The 20602-nt window shown below is 46.7% G+C and overlaps 1 protein-coding gene and 1 long non-coding RNA gene across 3 annotated transcripts in view; one reads left to right on the top strand and one right to left on the bottom strand.

Annotated features, from left to right (window-relative positions):
- Window positions 1-4445: 4445 nt before the first annotated feature.
- On the top strand, window positions 4446-14785 carry CUNH5orf15 (chromosome unknown C5orf15 homolog). Its single transcript, XM_052757873.1, has 3 exons — window positions 4446-4614; window positions 10454-10968; window positions 12995-14785. Exons 1-3 carry the CDS (start codon window positions 4479-4481, stop codon window positions 13124-13126), a joined length of 783 nt encoding a protein of 260 aa, XP_052613833.1. The 5' UTR covers window positions 4446-4478; the 3' UTR covers window positions 13127-14785.
- Window positions 14786-14820: 35 nt separating this feature from the next.
- LOC128122365 (uncharacterized) overlaps window positions 14821-20602 on the bottom strand; it is a 40344-nt gene continuing 34562 nt past the window's right edge. Inside the window, exons 2-3 of one of the 2 annotated variants that reach the window (XR_008222412.1) lie at window positions 16840-17068; window positions 14821-16736 (exon numbers count right to left, since the gene is read on the bottom strand). This is a non-coding gene — a long non-coding RNA (uncharacterized LOC128122365). The remainder of the gene's footprint in view (window positions 16737-16839; window positions 17069-20602) is intronic. The other variant, XR_008222411.1, reaches the window with a different exon arrangement.

Raw genomic sequence — 20602 nt, 5'->3', positions numbered from 1 at the left:
TATAATCCAGCCATTTTGGCTACCTGCTCCCTCTTAGCTTACCTAACCTCTTAGGTTACCTTTGCCCTCCTAGCTGCTGCGCTTGGTCACCCTTTCTCCCTTCTCTTTCCCCTCCCCCTCTCCTCACATGGCCAGTTCAGTCTGCTTGCGGGCAATCAGGACTCTCCCAGATGTGTCTGCCTCTGGCTATGCTCTTCCTTTTAGCTACAATAAACTTTCTCCTCCACTATGCCTAGGAGCAGTCATGTCCCTTCCTTTTCATCTTTTTTTTTTCCATTCAGTCTCTGATGACACTGTACTCACATGCATAAATCCCGTAAGACAAGACACATACACATACTTCAAAATAAATCTGAAGCCGGGGCGGTGGTGGCACAAGCCTTTTATCCCAGCACTCAGGAGTCAGAGGCAGGACAGCCAGGGCCACACAGTGAAACTCATGAAGAAAACAAAACCAAACCAACAACAAAAAGTGAATCCAGCTGATCTGTCACTGAGGACAAAAGAACCCGTAGATTAGAGAGGACGACAGAGGGCATCACAGAAGTCGATCAGTTGAAAACTATCTCCACACAGGCAGAAGGTAGGATTGAGATTATTCTCTGAACACTGGTATTTCTGGACCAGCAGAAAGCAAAGCTTGGGAGACTTGGAAGGACAGTACCTTTGCGTGCTAACCTGGATGGTTTGGGCAGCATTCCATGTACATGGGCTTGCGGCAGTCTGAATCAAGATGAATGACTTCTTAGTTTTCTTAACACAGAGTCTGTGTTTTTAAGCTGTCCTGGGGCCAAATACATCTGATTTGGGAGAACACAGGCCCTTCTCTACCCTGGAGAGGCAGCTCCGCTCTCTGGGGAGGAAATCGAAGAGACGGCAGTGAAACTGGGCACAATAAATGGCAGCTCTCTGCTACACTGATTTCCCTGGAAATTGATGAAACAGAACACATAGGCATTGGAACCTATAGCTGTTTATTTAGGAAACAGTCCATGACATATCCACAGACACAAACTCTGTACCAAGGCCCTAGGCGAACTTTCTGAATTTACATTTTCATGTCCTGAGGGTTCTGTTTTCCAAAATGTAAAAAATGACAGGAGTATATTTTTGGAAATGTTGAGGCTGTTCTCAATGGCAGTGGTTTCATTCTGACTTCTGGCCAATTTTCTTGCTTTTCTTTCCTCATACAATTGCCCTGTTAAATATTATCCATTCTTACAGTGCCCCTCACAGGAAAGCAAGTCCTGCAAAAGCTGGCTCAAATTTGCTTTGTTTATTGATGCATCCTTGAGTATGGACAAGTGTCAAATACCTGATGAAACACTAAAGGATAAACCAGAGTAAATGGCTCATGCCCTTAATTCCAGCATCTGGGAAGTGGAAGGGCAGGAGTTCAAGGTCATCCTTGGGTATAAAGGGATTTCGAGGCCAGCCTGGTCTACATGAGATCTTGTTTCAAAAAGCAAAAACTAAAGGGTGCTGGAGAAATTATTCAGCAGTTAAGAGCACTTGTTGCTCTTGCAGAGGACCAGAGTGCGGTTCTTAGCATCCACATGGGGTGGCTCACAACCATGGCTCACTCCAGCTCTAACTCCAACTCCAGGGGGTCTGACACCCCCTTCTGGCATCTGAAGGCACCTGCATTTACACATAATTTTAACACTCATTTTTGCTTGGCGTGGTGACACATGCCTTTAACACATTGCATATTGCATAGAAATTTCTAAGATACACCAAGGATGGCATGCTTTTGGGCAGACTGCACACTATTTAAATCATCATAATTACAGATTATAATGCATTTTAGGTGTTTTTTCAATAATTATGACCTTTTTATTTATAAAAATAATTAAACAATTAATTAAACAATTAAAATTCCTAGTATTTTTATTTAACGTATGGTACTGCGTAAGACATTTTCCTCTATGAAGAGGGACCAAACAAATTTACTAGGAGAAGAATATCGCCTTTTCTGGAAAATATTATGTCACCTTTCTTCATTCTTGACGTTTTCATTTTCAAATTTGGCGGTAAACCTCTCCTCTCCCTAGTAGGCCCAGACTCTGGTTTTGTTCTGTAGCAGCAATTCAGCAGTAGATGTAGCATTATGATAATTATCCTTTAATATCGTGCCTTATGCCAAGATAGGGTCCAGGGACTGAAAGAACAGTTTCTGGCAATTTCTTTCCTCAGCAGTGCCTATCTCCATGTTGCAGATATAGCCACTGTCACTCTTGCACACCATCCGAACAAGTAAACTGTATTTTCTTATTTTTGCTGGGTTGCACATGTGAAGTTTTAAATGTCCTCCATGGAATCATTCACTTGTCCAAAGACAACCGTTGCTTTGGTTTGTATATTGTTTGAAAGTTATGAAGGAAATAATCCAGCACAGGGTAGATCTTGAAAAGTCTCCCTGAATGACTGGCCATTTGGCGTTATCACTGAAATGCCAGAATGTCCATATTTGCTCAAATCTATGGCAACTCAATGTCTGTGGAAATATAGGGGTACATATCAAAGGATCTGTTGACCAACAGTCTTTCAAGCTATCTTTTCTTGTTTGGCCCATCAGAATAATTAGGCCGAGGAATTTCTTGATGTCCTTCTGTGTAGCCGGAGACCACTTTAGTGTTCTAGATGGCGTTTTGCATTTCATTTCTGTTTGACTGTGATCGTTGGGCAGCTCTTTGCACATCTCAAACAATTCATCACCAAAAAAGAGATTGGTCACAGAGGGTACAGAGTCACACTGAGACGGAAATGTAGTGACCCCAGCATGACCTTCAAACATTTGTAAGTGTGCCAATTTCAGACCAACAGTTATCAGTAGCTTTGTCAGTGTGGGAATCTCTCGAAAGCATTGCCACTGCCGGTTGTGGTGGCATACTGGTGTCGTACGCCAGTAGGATTTGCTGAAGGAGGTGGAGGCAGGAGGATCACGAGTTCGAGGCCAGCCTGGGCAAGAAAGAAAAAAAGAAAAAAAAGAAAGCACTTCTTTACGTGATGGGAGAATTCCCACAGCTACAGCAGGTTTGACTCTGGAGTGTTAGCACCTAGCTTTGATCGGCCTTTTGTGATTGCTTCCCCCTGTCTGTGCACCTTCTGTTTGAAGTCTTATCTGAGAGTTTTCCTAGGGGATCAAAGCCTATGCAAACTTAGTTTAAGAACAACCCAGAACACTGTGGTATTCTTTCCTGATAATTTACATTTGGCATCATCCTTCTGGGGGGCTCAGATAAATAGTTTTGGTATAGAAATTGACTAGCTAAAGATGTGAACTGTATAGCTTAAAGGGCCCTTTACTCAGCGACAGCGGACCAGTCCATAGAGATGAATCCCTCCTGCAGCTGGGAAAGGCTAAAAAAATCATCCTGGAGGTGCCTCTGCACTTCTTTCCACGGACCCAAGTGAACCTCCACCCACTCTCGATATACAAAACTTACAGATCTAATAATTTCACTGTTAGTAGAATTGTCTCCATAATCGTCAAAACAGTCATCCACATCTTCGATCTTACTAGGAATATCTGATAAATTATCATTAAACATTTCTGGAAGTTCATCAGTTTCCCTGGCTTTCCTCCTTTTTCTGAGAAAGCACATTTCTAAAGGCGCCAGGAACTTGAAGATGGAAGACTATTCGAATGACCAAAATACAATGTAACTGCAGGGTTTTAAGGGTTCATGCAATTATATAGTTTTTCATACAATAACCTGCATGGTTTCCACCAATGAGATCGCTTCATTCGATGTGGACAAGACAGTGTGTTGACATCTAAGGTTCATAACAGATGGCACATGAAAAAATGAGAAAACTTGTGACACAGAGAAACCCTGTCTTGAAAAAGCAAACAAACAAAATAAGATTTATTTTTAGTTTAGGAATGGTTGCCTACATTTATGTATGTTCACCCTAGAGCGTAGTACCTGCGGAGGCCAAAAGAGGGTGTCAGATCCCTTGGAGCTGGAGTTAGAGGCAGTTGTGAGCTGCCTAACCTGGGTGCTGAGAACCCCGTTCTCTGCAAGAATAGCAAGTGCTCTCAACAGCTGAACTATTCCCAGCCCCATACATATAATCGTTAAAAAACTTATTTAAGTGTCTAGGTGTTTTGTCTGTGTTTCTCGGCACCAGTTGCACGCCTTCACATGGGTGCTGGGGATAGAACCCAGGTCCTCTGGAGGATCAGCTAGTTCTCTTAATAGATGAGCCACCTCTGCAGCCCTTAAAGTCAATCTCAAAGACGGCGAAGACGACGACGACGACGACAACAGATGAAAATAACCCCGCTCCCATTCACCTTTCTCAGCTCCCCTCTGCAATTCCGAGTTAACTTTCCCGGCTCCCTCCAGCTTCGGGGATGCGGCGTCATCACGTCGTCGGGACGTAGCTGCTTCGGGCGCGCGCCTTCGGACGCGTACCTGACGTCACCACGCAGACCCTAGCAACAGCGCAGGCTCGGGGCCGAGTCCGTTATGGCCGCCGCCGCCCTGGGCAGAATGAGCGGGGCTGCGCGAGAGAAGCTGCTTCCCGGGCCGGGTGCCCGGGGCCTCGGCGTGCTGGCGCGGTCGCTGGTGCTGGCGTTGCTGCTCGTGCCGGTCTTGTGCTCTGGTAATGGACTCGGGGTGGCGGCGAGGGACGGGGCCGGGCTCGACCGGGACCGAGCGCCGCCGACTCACGGCGGTTCCCACCGGCCGAGTTCCCGCGGCCGGAGCTGGGCCCCGGCGTCGGAAGCGCTCCCCGTGCCATCTCCCAGGCCTGAGAAGTGGGACCGTGAGATTCCGGGGCCCGAGTGGGTGGGCGGGGACGGGAGGTGGCCGTGGCGTGGACGGAGTCTCGAAGAATACGCTCGGGGGAAGGGCGCTCGGGGTGGGGTGGGGGTAGGGGGTCTCTAGAATGCTTGAGAATGGGGAGTTCGGAGGTCTTTCTTGCCGATTGGATGGGAGACAGGCTGGAGTGATGGCCGGGGTTGGGGAGAGTGATGTCTAGAGAGAGGCTTGAGGTTGGGGGACAAGCAAGGCTAGGCAAGTTTTTGTTTTGTTTTGTTTTCCCCTGGAAAAGGTGAGGTCAGAGATAAAGATAGGGACAGTGACCCAGGGTCCGGACTGAACTGATTATTTCAGAGTGGAAGAGGGGGGAGCTGTTTGGGAGTTCCATCTCTGAGGTCCGGGAAGTTCTGGTGCTTTTGGTACAGAGGCGGAGTCCAGGGACTCTGGACTGCTGAGGGTCTTGGGAGGTGGAGCGGAGTTTAGGAACAAAGGAGAGTCTTTGTCAGTTAGTGATACCCATCCTTGCGCTGAGAACACCTTTATTCTAATGGATCTGTAGTATTTGAGACAGAATTTCCTTTTTTGCAAATGTTACAACATAAATTAGGATAGTAAAGCCTTTATTGAAAATGAAATCTGTAAACTATGGCAGTGGCAGAGATTTAGTGGGAAAAACCTACTGTTAAGAACTTGATTAAACATCATCTTGTTGAGTAATCATATTTTTCAATCCGTCCAAGGTGCAATCATTCTCTCCACAAATGTTTATTTTTTTTTGTTTTTATTTTTTGGATGAAAAATAGCAGGATAATTTTCTTCTTTGCCAAGGGCAACTGCCCAGCCAATCACTAGTTCTTTTATTACAGTGCTGGATTGCTTACACTGTTTCCTCAGCAACACTGAAGACAGGCAACTGACTGCCCTACCTGGAGGGTTTTGGAGTCTGTGGGGGAAAGAATGGCATTTTCCAGGCTCTTTTAGTGTTGGTAGAATGTAATGAGGATTTCCCAGGTGGATGCAGACATAGTTGTTTTGATTATTTAATCATCTAAAACAAGTCTCCAGCTTTAGGAGTATCGTGACCCCTCTGGCCTCTGTGGGTACTGCACCTAAGTTTGTCACACACACACCCCTGTTACCTTTAAACTTAGAGGCAGTACTGCACCTAAGTTTGTCACACACACACACACACACACACACACACACACACACACACACACACCCACCCCTGTTACCTTTAAACTTAGAGGCAGTACCGATTTGGAAAAGGTCCAGAAAGAACATTTAGCAGTCTGTGAGTACTATACCTAAGTTTGTGACACACACACACACACACACACACACACACACACACCCCTGTTACCTTTAAACTTAGAGGCAGTACCGATTTGGAAAGGGTCCGGAAGGAACATTTAGCAGTCTCAGTGATACCTGTCTTTCTAAAGCTCAGACATGAAGTCTGGTAAGTGGGAGCTGTCTGACTTAAGTTGGTCTCAGTTCTCTTTCCATCCGACTGGATCAACTCATCTTTGCATCAGATGTTTCAGATAAAGTCTTAGCTTATTTTCTTGTGCTATACTTGTGTGTTTCTTCCACATTTTTATTTCTTGACTTACTTGGTGCCTAGGTATAGGCATTCATCAATGAGGAGGGATTTTGCCTGGCTGGGATTAAGGGAAGGGCCTTTGAAGAGGCGCAGTGGGTGTAGAGATGCTCTTTAGGGTGCAATGTGCATTGTGATGAAATTAGGTCGGATGCGAGTACAATTAATGTTCATTCACTGAATGCTGTGACCTTTTAGGTAGATAGTATGGGGAGTAGTTAGGGAAATTAGGAAGTGGTCAAAGGTAAGATCTTTTTTTTTTTTTAATGATCTATCTATCTATCTATCTATCTATCTATCTATTTATCTATTTATTATGTATAGTGTTCTGTTTGCATGTATCCCTGCAGGCCAGAAGAGGGAGCCAGATCTCATTACAGATGGTTGTGAGCCACCATATGGGTGCTGGAAATTGAACTCAGGACCTCTGGAAGAACAGCCAGTGTTCTTAACCTCTGAGCCATCTCTCCAGGCCTATAACTCACTCACTCACTCTCTCTCTCTCTCTCTCTCTCTCTCTCTCTCTCTCTCTCTCTCTCTCTTTTTTTTCCCCCAGAGCTGAGGACCGAACCCAGGGCCTTGCGCTTGCTAGGCAAGCGCTCTACCACTGAGCTAAATCCCCAACCCCGTTTTTTTTTTTTTTTTTTTTTTTTTTTTTTTAAAGATTGTTTCTTTACACTTACTTTGTGTGTGTGTGGGTGTGGGTGTGGGTGAGTGTAGGACAGGGAGTCAGTTCTTGCTTTTCCACCATGTGAGTTCCAAAGTACAAGCTCTCCGCTTGCTGAGGCACTTCTCTGCCCCTCAAATCGGATCTTGTAGACAGTTACTAAGACTGGCTTTTTAAAGAAAGGGGAGCCTGAAGGATTTTTTTTTTTAAATTGTGTGTAGCTAGAGTTTTCCTGCCTGGCCCATGGTCAGGGCAAATCTCTCTCACCTGCCAGTCCCACAGTCGCTCAGACCCAACCAAGTAAACACAGAGACTTATATTGGTTACAAACTGTATGGCCGTGGCAGGCTTCTTGCTAACTGTTCTTACAGCTTAAATTAATCCATTTCTATAAATCTATACCTTGCCACGTGGCTCATGGCTTACCGGCATCTTCACATGCTGTTTCTCATCATGGCGGCTGGCAGTGTCTCTCTCAGCCTTCCACATCCCAGCTTTATTCTCCTCCTTGTCCCGCCTACACTTCCTGCCTGGCCACTGGCCAATCAGTGATTTATTTATTGACCAATCAGCAACACGTTTGACATACAGACCATCCCACAGCAATTGTGTGCCTGTGTCAGTCTCTCTGCTTTCCTGTCTGCCTGTCTGCGTCTGTGGGTATGTGGTAGTGAGTGCCAATGGAGGCCAGAGCATTGTTGAGTTGCCGTCTGTGGCTGCCTGGTGCATCGTTGTTGCCCTCCCTTCGCTGAGGTGGGCATCACAGAGGAGGAGTGTGTGGCAAAGGAGGAAAGGAGGCGGCTTACCTGTGGCGGTTGAGTGAGAGTTCTGGTGGTTTGTGGAAGTTCTCTTCTGATGATCATTTTTCTGAGAGAAGTCAGACAGTGATGTCACCGGTGCTTTGAACAGAAAGGGGGTGGGTACCAGAGAAGGTGCTGGAAGTTTGAGGATGCTTCAGGATTAGGGAGGAAAACGGACAGTATAACCACACTGGATTTCAGATGAAAGGGAAACAGTTTGTCTGTTTCCAGCTGTGGAGATAGAGGGTTTGATTTAGCCCTTGCCAAATGAGTGAGACAACGTGTGAGCGGGAAGGCAATTGGACATGGGTACAAGAGGGATTAGAGTGCTTGGCCATTGCATTGAACACTGATAAAGAGAAGAGATTTTTCGGCAAGATTTGGTGGTGGCCACCGGGGGATGACAGAGTGAGGATGGGTGTAAGTCTTAATGGATTGAGAAGACCAGCAAATGAATCCTTCAGTCTGTGCAGGGGTGTGGGAGAGAAACCAGCTGTGCAGAAGGGCTGCAGGGCCAGCATGTTTAGAAGGGAATCAGGTTTCTGGTTCATCAACAGAGGAGCATGAGGAGAGATCTGGAGGGCCCATTGGAGGGTTTCTGTCCTGCCCCTCCTGGCTCAGGTCCTTTAGAGACTCCAAAAGGTTTCACAGAGGAAGACTGATTTGTTTGGTTTGGAGACAGGGTCTCGTAGCCCAGGGTGCCCTCTAGCTGTGTAGACTAAAGGTGACCCTGGAGCCTCCTGCCTCCACTGCCCCTTTGCCCGCCTCGTACGTGTGTGTTGCTGTTCCCGGGCTCTAATATACTATCTTCTAATATTCATTTATTTTTCTGGTGCTAAGGATCAAACTTAGTTTCCCATATATACTAGGCCACATCCTAATTCTACTGTCTTTTTAAACGATTTTTTTTTTTTTTTTGGTTAGGAAGTATTTTTCTGGGAGTCTTCTGTCCTCTTAAGACCCTGCTCCCTTTTCTCTGTACAAAGTAGATGTCAGCTGTGCTGCTTAAATGAGACCGTATTTATACGAACCCTTGTTTTCTGTACATGGGCATATTTGTGAAGGCCTGTGGCTCATTTTTATAGACTGAAGGTTTAGATCCCACATAGCAGGGTTTGCCTGTTTGAAGAGTGATAGGTGGCCCCGAAGTTCTCCAGGAGAGGCCACATTCAGTTACAGATTGGAACACTGTTCAGCTTCTTCAGCAGCTTTCCTGTAGACTGTATCTCAGTGGGCCTTTGTACTGTGCTGAGTGTTTTCTGTGAAAGTCTTAGCTGTACTTCAGCAGACCTTCCTGAGGAAGTAGAGGCCCAGGCTGGGAGGTTGTGCAAGCATTTGGTTCATTTCCATCCGGAGACTGCCTTCCTAGTCTTTAAAACAGGCTCTTGTCACTTAGCTTGTAAGTTCGAGTTTCTGGTTCCTGTCCCTTAGAATTTTGGTGTTTTGTAATTTTTTATTTTCGAAGAGTCTTAGAAATGCTGTCTATAGCTTGTTTGTAGCTTCCTATCCTGGTTATATGCTTGAAACAAGAATTTTTAGAGTAAAAGCCTGGGCTCTGGCAGCCCCAACGAACTAGACTCTGCCACCTCTCCCCAATGTGCAAATTAGAGTCAAGGAATGGTGAAGAGCAGAGAATTAATGTGGCCACATTGAGGAGAGAGAGAAACTGAGAAAGGGGTTCAGTGACCCCTAAGTCCTGTTTTCAGGATCCTGACATGAACTTGGAAGGTTATGCGTGGGGCAGGGAGGGGCAGATTGTGAATAACTGAGCATCTTGGGCAAGGGATAGTCTGGGATCCTCGTCTTTGGTTTGGTTCTGCTGTTGCTTGAGGGATTGTGGTGGGTCTTGGGGGATGGTACACTTCTGTTTCAGGATGCGTCGGTTTCCCTGCTGGGTCCCTGCTTTGTCCTTGGAGGGGCTGCTCTTCGTAGATGGGGGCCTGCAGGGTTAGGGCAGCAGCTTATTTCTCTGCTTGCAGCCTTGAAGGGGATGACAGACTCACAGACATGTCCTTGAGTGCTTGCCCTACCAACCTGCAGAGGGAAGCAGGACACAGAAAAGGGAAGGCTTTTGACCAGAGCTCTAGTTGAGGGGTCAGTGATTTTTAGCAAAAGGCAGTTTCTAAGTACTTGTTTTATAGTGTACTTAGTTCCAGATTTTGTGTGTGTGGCAATTGATTTTTGTGACCCACTTGACCCAGGATTAGCCTCCTCTCTTTCTGCTATGGGGATGAGGTGGAGCCTGGACAAGGCTGACTGAAGTCCAGTCTTTGGTAAAGGGAAACAGTAGGGGTGGGCTGGGGTCTGTGCTGACTTTGCCTGACCTGAAATCAGATGCTTACTTGCTCTTGGGGTAGCAGGCTGTGCCGCCGCCGCCGCAGTGGGTCCCTTACTGGTTCAAGGTGTTACTGAGCAAAGCGATTGTTATCTGAGATTAATTGCCCAAGAAGAAATGTAATTTAATGCTGGTCATTGAGACTTAACTAGATCTTAAGGGAAAGCTGTAGGAATTTATTATACTCAGGAGAAATGCTTAGTGAAAAATTTGATAAATACTGTTTTCTATTAGTAAAGCAAAGGTTGGCAATGTCGGGGTGCTTTTGTTTTTCAGATACTCCAGAGAACACTCCACATGACCCCACTGTTTCTCCTCCAGCTGTGCTGACAACTGGAAACAACACCGAACCTTCTATTTCCCAGATCAGCACCACTGTTTCTCCCCCAGCCAGTACAGAGAAAAATGGAGGCACCTCTGTGGCACCCACCCCCTCTGCTTCTCCTTCTGTGTCCCAGGACGAGGCTGAAAGCAATGAAGACCCCAGCATGGAGGAGGAGGATCTTCTGGCCCTCAACAGTTCCCCATCCACAGTCAAAGACACTCTGGACAATAGTGACTATGGAGAGCCTGACTATGACTGGACCACCAACCCCCGGGACGAGGAGCCTGATGATAATCTAAACCTAGAGCTGAGCAAAGCGGACAGGCGCTTCCAGCTGTTCGAGGACTCGGTGAAGGTGGTGAAGCTCCCGCCCCCAAACCGAGAGGACAGCCATTTCTTCTTTCACCTCCTCATCTTCGCTTTCTGTGCAGCTGTTGTGTATGTTGCGTATCACAACAAGAGGAAGGTGAGTTGTAAGGCTCCATCGTCTCAGGTATACCTGTGTCGATTCTTTCAGTCAGGTTGAAAGCGGTGCTAAACTGTTAGCGTGTCTAATAAAGTTATGAGGCTGGTCCACTGGGCAAATTAGGAATAATGCTACGTGTGCTTCTAGGAAATGGCTTGATTTTTTTTCCCCCCATAATGAGTGAAACCAAAGTCTAGCAAGTTATTGATTTTTCAGACAGGATCTTACTTTATAGCCCTGGCTGTCTAGAACTCACTATGTAGATCAGGCTGGCTTTGAACTCGTGGAGATCCACCTGTCTCTGTCTACTAAGTGCTGGGGTCAAAGGCGTGTTTGCATTTGTGGAGCAAGAATATTAACTTCATACTCCCTTTAATTTATTATGCGTTGACTTGGAGATTTTACAGTACCACTATTTTCTGGTTGTACAAGGCTTGGGCTGGGGTTGTGGCTCCACTTGTAGAGTACTTTCTAGCATACATGATGTCCTGGGCTCATACCCAGCACCGCATAAACTTGCACATGGTAACACACTTCTGTAACTCCAGGGGAATTCAGGGGATCCGAGATTCAAGGTTATTCGTTGTCATCTTTGATTGACTATTGAGGGTCAGGATAGCTTGGGGTATATATTTAAGACCCTGCCTCAAAAAAGAAAAAGGGAGGAGGGTCAAAAGGTCTTTATGTATAGCCGGTGTGGTGATACATGCTTGTAGTCTTGGCGTCTTGATACTTGGGAGGTAGAGGCAGGTGGCTCACTAGTCTTCAATGCCAAACTAGACTGTATGAAACCGTGTCTCAAAAATAAACATCCGGGGATTGGAGAGATGGCTCGGTGATTAAGAGCACTGGCTGCTTTTGCAGAGGGCTGGGTTTCAAGTGCCCATCCCAGCACCCACAAGGTAGTTCATAACCTATAACTCCAGTTCCAAGGGATCTGGCAATAAGTAAGTAAGTAAGATAAATAAATAAATGGATCTGGCTGTAAACAAACAAACTCCCAGAACAATACATTTAATGTAGAGAATTCAGAAATCTGAAGACTTTAGGGGGAAAAAATATTTAAGCTGCTACTCAGAGCATTAAAGTAAATTTTAGTGTATTTCTGGTCCACAGATATACACGCATGATGTAATTTCTTTTTTCTTTCTTGAGACAGGGTTTCTCTGTGTAGTCCTGGCTGTCCTGGAACTCACTCTGTAGACCAGGCTGGACTTGAACTCACAGAGATCCGCCTGCCTCTGCCTCCTGAGTGCTGGGATTAAAGGCATGCCACTGCCTGGCTTGTGTATGTTTTCAGAGCTGTTTATTGGATAACCAGTTGGTGTGTTCTTTACAGCTCTTAACATCTCTTAGTTGCCTGTATTTCTTTGTGTAGAGTTGAGGTCTCATGAGTTTTCTGCCGTCCACTTTGGCACCATAACATATTATTTAAAAATATGGTTTAATATTTGCATAATTGATTGTGCTCTGTTCCTATTGGACAGTTAGATGATTCCAAGTTTTGGTTCAGAGGTAGCACCATGATGACTATTTCTGTTAGAATTGCTTTCCTGGGTTAAAGGAGTAACCTAATAACCTAGGTATAAGCTAACGGGGTGGGGGTGTCACTTAATGCTACTGAATTCTAAAGGAACTCAAGCTCAGCTTCCTCAATGTATGGTGCTCTTGAGAGCTTGGTTCTTGTGACTTGCCTTGTGACTCAAGCTGTCTGTCTTCCTCTTCCTAATTTTCTTATCTGAGAAATGACAAAATGGACCAGTTAATTTCAGAATGTCTTCCAGCTCTGAGTGTCAGTGACCCAGTGACAGAAAGCAGCAGACTACTACGGAGTCCCTTGTTAACTGACCTGAGCTGAGTGTACTTGTGGGGCAAGTAGACTCCTGGTCTCCACCCCCGCCCACTGTCATTTTATTACTGTGATAAGCTTCTGTGTCCCCAAGCCTAAACAAGATCCTGCACTTTACATAAACGTTACCAGATACGTTTTCTCTTTGACATGTCTAATTGCTTTGTTTTATTTCAGATTTTCCTCCTAGTTCAAAGCAGGAAGTGGCGTGATGGCCTGTGTTCCAAAACAGTAGAGTACCATCGTCTGGACCAGAATGTGAATGAGGCCATGCCTTCCCTGAAGATCACCAATGATTATATTTTCTAAAGCACTGTGACTGGGGTTTGCTTCTTCTGTCATTTTTTTTGCTTGACTTTTATATGATGTCATGCAGAATTCTGCCACAGGCAAGTGGTACTTAACTAAGAGGGGGCACTCTCTTTGGCCTTGGTGCTTTGGGAACTAAATGTCACAAATAAGGAGTATCTAATTTTTTAATCTGTTCTTTAGAGCTAGATTCAATCAGGTATCTGAACTGTGAGTTAAACGTTATTGTATATTTTTGTGTAGTTGTTATTATTTCCCTTCATCGTGCCTCCGGCAGCAGTGTCCTTCCTCTTTGAAAGACCCCAGACCAGAGCTGCAGTCTCCCAGGGCTGAGCACTGCTGCTTTGCATCACTCGCTGCCATCCAAATGCCCTTTTCCTCTTTCCTTGATTCTGTTTCTAATTTTTGAGATAGGGTCTCACTAAATAGCCTAGGCTGGCCTTGAACAGTTGGTCCTCTTGCTTTGGACTCTCAAGTGCTGGTACTACAGGTTTGGCCGCCCCACCCACTTGCAAATAGCATATTTTCAAACACATTTCTTTGTGTGTGTGGTACCAAACTTTACAATGTACAAGGATATTGTGATTATAATGCTTTGCTTTAAAGTAACACATTTTCCTCTCTCTCAAAACTGCATTGGAAGATGGATGGTGAGGGGACTCAGTCAGTGAGGGCGCTTGCTGCCAAGCCTGAGAGCCTGAGTTCAGTCCCCAGGACCTGAGTGGCAGAGGGGAAGAGTGGATTCTTGCAGGTTGTCTTCTGACCTCCACATGTGTGCCATGGCATTTGTGCACCTACACACACATGCTTATACACACAGAGTAAATAAATGTAATTATTTAAAAAAAAACTGCTTTGGATGTTTTTAGGCACTTAAAACAGTGTAAGATAATGTGGCTGCTGCTTTACCAATCACACATTAAACTTGTTTAGGAATTCTTGCAAAATAGACTGCAATTCCCAGTGAACACAGCTGAAATGTTAGCTAGATATCAGTTTTTGGTTTCGATTACTGAATGAAGTTTAGGGTGGAACCTGGTAGAATATTTAACCCATAAACACTGGTTGCTTGTAGTCAGCACTTGGTTTTAGCACAAGTTCCAAGGGTTCAGGTGATGAGCAGAGTTAAAACTTAGATCAGAATTTTTCAGTTTGTTTCTTGCTGCACAGTAAATTGAGGAGACTTTAGAGGTCATTATCACTTAAATGATGCTGTGTCTCAATCCTGCAGTTAAAGTGATAATCTGAATAAAGTTTACACACAGATCTGTGCAATAGTGACATTCAGACTCCTGCCACGTTTTATTATGTTGTCCCGCCCCCAGCAACTGGAATTCTTTACTGTATTTCATGTTAGCCTGTTTTAAGAGTTGATCGGGATGTAAATGTGTGATTTGAACCATGGTTGACTACGGAGCTTCATTACAACTCTCCAGAAAGCATAGCCTTTGCTGTGTGCTCAGTAAAGCCCAGGTGAGCCAGCAGCCACTGAAGCAGCAGGACTGTCCTCCCCTTCAGGGACAGTCGACTGTCTGAGGGATGCGCAGCATAGTCACATAGACCTGGACTGTTTTATCGCAGTAGTTTTTTTTCATATCTGAAATTGTATTATTTAATATTTTGAATAAGATTTTAAGAAATAAATGGTAAAGATACAAATCTGTGCTTTCATCAGTGTGTTTATTACAGGGTTGACTTCTGATGGTTGCAGGAGGCCTGTGCTGGGAGCAAGTGCACCCCAGCCAGTTGTTGGGAGGCCTGCTCAGCCAATGAGCTCTGCTCTAGGATGCCACTTAGATTCTGATTTCTTCCGTAGGTCCACTTTGTCACTGGCTGCTCATGTCTGCTAACACTAGCAAGCTAGGATGGCAGAGAAAGGCTCGCAGGTGATCACTTTCCAGGCCTGGGCTCCTGCTCTGTGTGAGCTGCCCAGACCAGGAGAATCAGCCCTGGCGGTTGTGTTCGCTGCTGAGGGCGCTGCCTTCGGTAGCTTCTGACTTCAGGAGTACCAGGTCATGAGCAGGCTCGAAATGCTGCTGGGGGTTGACAGGCCCCTGAGCTGCTGGGTGAGGGACCCATGATCCACATTTGACCCTCAGCACTGATGGAACCAACTGGATGTGATATGCTTGCTTCCAGACTGGCCACCTGGAACCTCTGCCCAGGGTTGGCACGACATGGCTCCTCTCTGTGTTAGCTGAAAAGGCATGTGTTAAAACTTGTCAGCATTTGTGTCTGTGGGCAGACCTGTCTTGGTCTGTCTGTCTGTCTTTCATTTTTTGAGACAGGGTCTTGCCATGTGTCACCATGCCTGGCTTGGCTGGGGTTCCTTTGGGGTGAGGGCTGCTCATGTGGATTGTCCCACAGACTGAGCTTGAACAGGAAGTGGCTGTTGCTTCTCCCACTCCTCGCCTGGCAGTTCCCACATTCCTTTAAGCTTTAAGATGAAGTGTCAAGGAATTAGAAGCAAGGCAGCCCCTGGCTCCTCCCAGGAATATGTAGTTGGCATCCAGTCTGCCACAGCTGCTCCCACCCAGGACACACCTCCCTTCAGGGTAGGTGGGAACCAGCCTGCAGAGTGACAGCTGTCACACTCCTGTGGGAAGATAAGGCACACACTGATGGTGAGGTCTCAGGGGTATTTGGATATGTGTATGCATGTGTGTGCATGGATGCATGCATGCATGCATGCGTGCATCTGTTGAGGCTGCACCTCTCAGCCTGGTTCGATGCTGCAGCAGCTTGTACCCACTCTCCGATCCCCATGAAGCAGTTGAGATCTGTGTAGCCTGACTGGGCAGAGTTCCAGCCAGATCAACTCGTTGGGATCTATTCGCTTGTGTCTTAACTTTCACTTAGGAGGGGAAGTTGTCCAGACAGGTTGGAATTGGAGTGGGGGCCTTCGACATGCCTCTGTGCTGGTAACCTGCTGTCTGTGTGCTGAGGTCTGATTGGGGGCAAGCAGCAGTTTCTACCTGAGGAGCCCCTACGCCTAGTGCTCCTCCAGCCCTTGAAGAGCCCGGGCACGTTTGCTACCTGCTCACGAATGGCCTCTAGAGCTCCTCTCACAGCTCTGTCTGCTGCCCTAATACTTCTGTAGTGAAACCTAGTAGACAACTCCAGAGACGCTCCAGAGATGCTATGTTCTGGGAGTTGACATCCTGACATCCTTCTCACGGGGCTTTTAGTGCCACTTCCTGGTGCATAGGTGGGTAGCACTGACACCCGAGACTCCCCAGATGGGTAGCTCCCTTGGGTGGGAGCTCCAGTGTGCCTTGGAGTCACAGGCCTGTATTGGATTCCCCCACCGGATCTGGCCTCCAGGCTGAGTCCTCATTTGCAGTCTTAGGGAGACTTAGGGAGACATTCATGTCTGTTTCTTGGGAGGAAGAGAGGTATCTCAAGGGCTGGCTTAAATGTCCCATCCTTGTGGGAGCCAAGGTAATCCTGGTCCCCACTGTTCCACCTTTCCTGGAGCTTAGGTAGTCCTGGTCCATGCTGCTCTTAGCTCATCTGCTGGGAATTCAGACTGAAGAAGGCACAGAGGGAAAGGAGGAGTGTGGGTTGAAGCCAGTGCTGGGCGACCTTGAGCTGAGTTCTGTCTCTCAGCCTGTACTTAGTGAGATAGGTAATTGATTAGTTCATAGAGTTGTTGGGAAAAGTAAATGGGTTCATTGTTCCAAAAAGGCATTGTAGGTGGAGAAATTACTTACCATGTCATTGACCACAGAAGGGCCAGTACAAGCCTTGGACCCACCAGAGAGGGAATTCTCTAGGAAACTGTACAGGAGTGGTCTGTAGTCCTGGAGCTGCCTTCCAGGTACACAGTTGGTCGGGGTTAGGTGTGTGATGTGCTGAGCTTTCCAGGTATGTGTGACCTTGCTAGGTGGTAGGTGGTGGCTTTTCTAGAGCTTTCCAATCTCATTCTTGTTCATCCTTGTCCTGAAACAAGGCCAGGGGTCAGTGGGATGGGGAAGGAGAGAGATGGAGAGAAAGGAAGGGATGGAGAGGAGAGAAGGAGGGATGGAGAGAGGGGGAGGGATGGAGAGAGATGAGAGGAGAGAGAAACTGACTGTAGGCCCCTCCCCCTGGGGAGTGAGGACCGAGCAAGACTCAGTTTGTAGGGTTGCCCTCGGTCACACCTTCTCCCATTACCTAGGAAGACTTATTTGCCTGTAGTTCATTATTTAGGGTTGAGGCCCCGTAAGATTTTTCCATTCCATGTCAGTGTGCCTATTGGCTTGTTCTTTTTCCGGTATTGTTAAGGCAGCCATGTTGGTGAGGCTTGACAGGTATGGCTTCTCTGACATTTCTAGGAGATGCAGCCACACAGCAAACTTCCTGTTCTGGCCCTTACAACCTTTCTGCTCTGACTTAGGGTTTCTGTTGCTGTGAAGAGACACCATGACCGCACCAGCTCTTATAAAGGGAAACATTTAATTGAGGCTGGCTTACAGGTTCAGAGGTTTAGTTCATTATTGTCATGGCGGGAAGCATTGCAGAACACAGGCAGAGATGGTGCTGGAGAAGGAGCCCAGAGTTCTACGTCTGGATCTGCAGGCAGCAGGCAGAGAGAGAAAGCCACTGCGTCTGGCTTTGAGCTTCTGAAACCTCAAAGCTCATCCCCAGTGACGACATTCCTCCAAGAATGCCACCCCCTGTGAGCCTATGGGAACCATTTTCAAACCACCACGTGCACCTTTTCCACAATCATCCTTGAGCCTTAGGAACAGGAGTTGTGTTGTAGATGTTCAGGTTTATTCAGCCCCAGGGAATCTGATGCCCTCACTGGGCACCACAGGGTCACATGTTCTCCGCATTTTGATCAAGTGTGGGTTTTCTATAATGGTCCCCATCTGCTGCTGGATGTTCTTTAATGAGGGGTGAGACCTGTGCTTATCTGTGGGTATTAGGAGAAATGCTTAGAATGTAGTTAGGATATGCTGGTTTAAGAAGTGCATTTTCTTAACTGCTGATCCATTGCCCAGCCCCATTTACTGCTCTTCTGTTTAGTTCCTCCATCCATTAATGAAGTGGCCTGTGGAAGTTTCCAGTTATCATTACAGCTCTGTCTAGTTTTTGTCTGCCGACAGTTTGCCTCATACATTCTGGGGCTCTATTGTTTAGTTTACAAATGTTTATAGTTGCTATGTCTCTATTTTTAATGTTTGAGACACTTTCATTTTTGGATAGAATAACTTCAAATAAGTGAAGAAAATGGCTTTAAGAAAGGATGCAAGGCAGGCTGGAGAGATGGCTCAGTAGTTAAGAGCACTGACTACTCTTCCAAAGGACCCGGGTTCAATCCCACTGTCCACGGGGCTGCTTACAAGAGTCTGTAACTCCAGATCCAGGGGATCAGATGCCCCCTTCTGGACCCCACCAGCACCGCACACATATGGTGTACCCACATGCTGCAGACAAAACACCCATCCGCATAAAATAAAAACAATTGTTTTGTGAAAGAAGAAAGGACACACTATGCTGTTAACATCTGAGAACATCCAACCTGCCCAATACGGGAAAAATGCGTATTAAAGCTAGGAAGGGGGCTGGCCAGGTGGCTCAGCAGGGAAAAGTGGGTGCTGCCAAGTCTGACAAGCTGAGTGTGATCCCCTAGACCTGCATGGTGGAAGAAGTGACTCCCTAAAGTTATCCTCTGACCCTCACATACCTACCATGGCATTCTCCTTCCTACACACAATAACTACAATAGAGTAAAGCTACAGTGGAACACAATGTTTACAGTGGGGCGGGAGAGACATCTCAGCTGTTAAGAGCACCTACTGCTTTTGCAGAGGACCCCACATGACTGCTCACAACTGTCAATAACTTCAGCTTCAGGGAATCTGATGCCCTCATCTGAACTCTGCGGGCACCTGCCCATGCACAGACACACTTAGTTAAAAATAATACCCATAGGTTGGTTTGTTGTTTTAGTTTTTTTCAAGATGGAGTTTCTCTGTGTAGCCTTGCTTAGGCTGTCCTGGAACTTGCTCCGTAGACCAGGCTGGTCTGAACTCAGAGATCTGCCTGCCTCTGCCTTCTGAGTGCTGAGTTCTTAGTCCAGTGTGGGATGCTTTTTGGTCATTATTTCTTCAAATACTCCTTTTTCTCCTGTTTGCCTTTCTACTTCAGGGGCTTCCAATAATGCCACATGGGTCCTGTAGGCTCTGTTCATTTTCTATTTTTTTAAATGGTTTATTATTGTGTATGTGCATGTGCATGCTATGTGTGTGTGGATGTTTGTGCTGCAGACACATGTGGAGGTCAGAGGCAATTCTGTGAAGACTCTCCTCTTCCACATCTGTGTGTGTTTCAGGGATCAGACTGGGGTCTCCAGGCTTGTGTGGAAAGTACCTTTACCTGTGAACCGTTTTACTGGCCCTTGTTTTATAATTGTGTATGGTAGAAGGGCCATACTCCATCATAGTTAGAGCTCTCTCTTCCCTCCCCTCCCGCCCCCTCCCCTTCTCTCCTCACCTCCCTCCCCTTCATCTCCCTTCCCTTCCTTCTATTGAGGCAGGTACCCTAGGCTGGCCCCTATGTAGTCAAAGATGGCCTTGAACTTCTGATGCTCCTGTTTCTACCTCTGTCTCTCAAGTGCTGGCATTACAGACACATGCCACCAGGCCTGGTTTATGAGGTGCTGGGGGTCAAACCCAAGACTTTGTGCATGGGAGGTGAGCACTCTACCAACTGAGCCATATCCCCAGCTCCCCCCACCCCCTTTTGCTGGTTACTCTTGATGAAATGAACCATGTGTTGGTAGAGGTGCTGAGACAGACATGAGGCAGAGCTGGCCTCTTTCCCTGGTTCCTTGCCTCAGTCAGGTACCCATGAGCAACAGTGCAATGCCTTGGTAGGCTGGAGAATGTGTGTGCGATCTCTTGCAGTCATACTCCAAGTGAAGGCAGTTCTCCCACAGGACCTTTGGTGGCAAGATTATTTGGGATCTCAGAAGTCACTGGCCTTATTGTTGTCCACAAGGAAGTCTGCCTGTCTCTCATTAAGTTTCCAATTCTGCCTGTTTACAGCGAGGAAGCTGAGCTGACCTGGTGCTCGGGTGAGGGTGGATGAAAACACAGTCTTTTCTAAGGCCTGCTGGGATGCTTTGCTGCTGAATGTCTTCAACACATAAGTCACACTCTTGGCTTTGGGCCTGCAGGCAGAAAACCACATCTCAACAGTGTTCCAGAAGAAGGGGCCTGCAAGGGATGTCTTTGAGCTCACTAGGAAGGTGGCTCGGCCAAGCCAAACACCAGCATAGAGCCTGGCACCAAGACACACTGTACCTACATAGTAATGAGAGTGTGGCTTCTCCTTCAGCTCCAGGAACCCATAGGTGGCCCATTCATGCTGCAGGCGCTTAATGATCACGCATACTGAGCCAGGCCTTGAGCTGAGCTGCAGACAGATACGGGGCAAGGGTGAGGGCAAGATCTTCAAACCTCAGCCCTTAAACTGCTCACTGGT

The sequence above is a fragment of the Peromyscus californicus genome, unplaced genomic scaffold, assembly GCF_007827085.1.
Source record: "Peromyscus californicus insignis strain IS unplaced genomic scaffold, ASM782708v3 Scaffold_3__1_contigs__length_106647218, whole genome shotgun sequence".
Taxonomy (NCBI): Eukaryota; Metazoa; Chordata; class Mammalia; order Rodentia; family Cricetidae; genus Peromyscus; species Peromyscus californicus.
Note: the sequence above shows the minus strand (reverse complement) of the source record. Positions and strands in the feature narration are given on the sequence as shown.

What these genes read in the sequence shown, in the direction of transcription:
- CUNH5orf15 (XM_052757873.1), top strand. Translation starts at nt 4,479, where the DNA reads ATGGCCGCCGCCGCCCTGGGCAGAATGAGCGGGGCTGCGCGAGAGAAG. An exon ending in CGTGCCGGTCTTGTGCTCTG is followed by an intron (nt 4,615 to 10,453) that starts GTAATGGACTCG and finishes TTTGTTTTTCAG; the next exon opens with ATACTCCAGAGAACACTCCA. An exon ending in CGTATCACAACAAGAGGAAG is followed by an intron (nt 10,969 to 12,994) that starts GTGAGTTGTAAG and finishes GTTTTATTTCAG; the next exon opens with ATTTTCCTCCTAGTTCAAAG.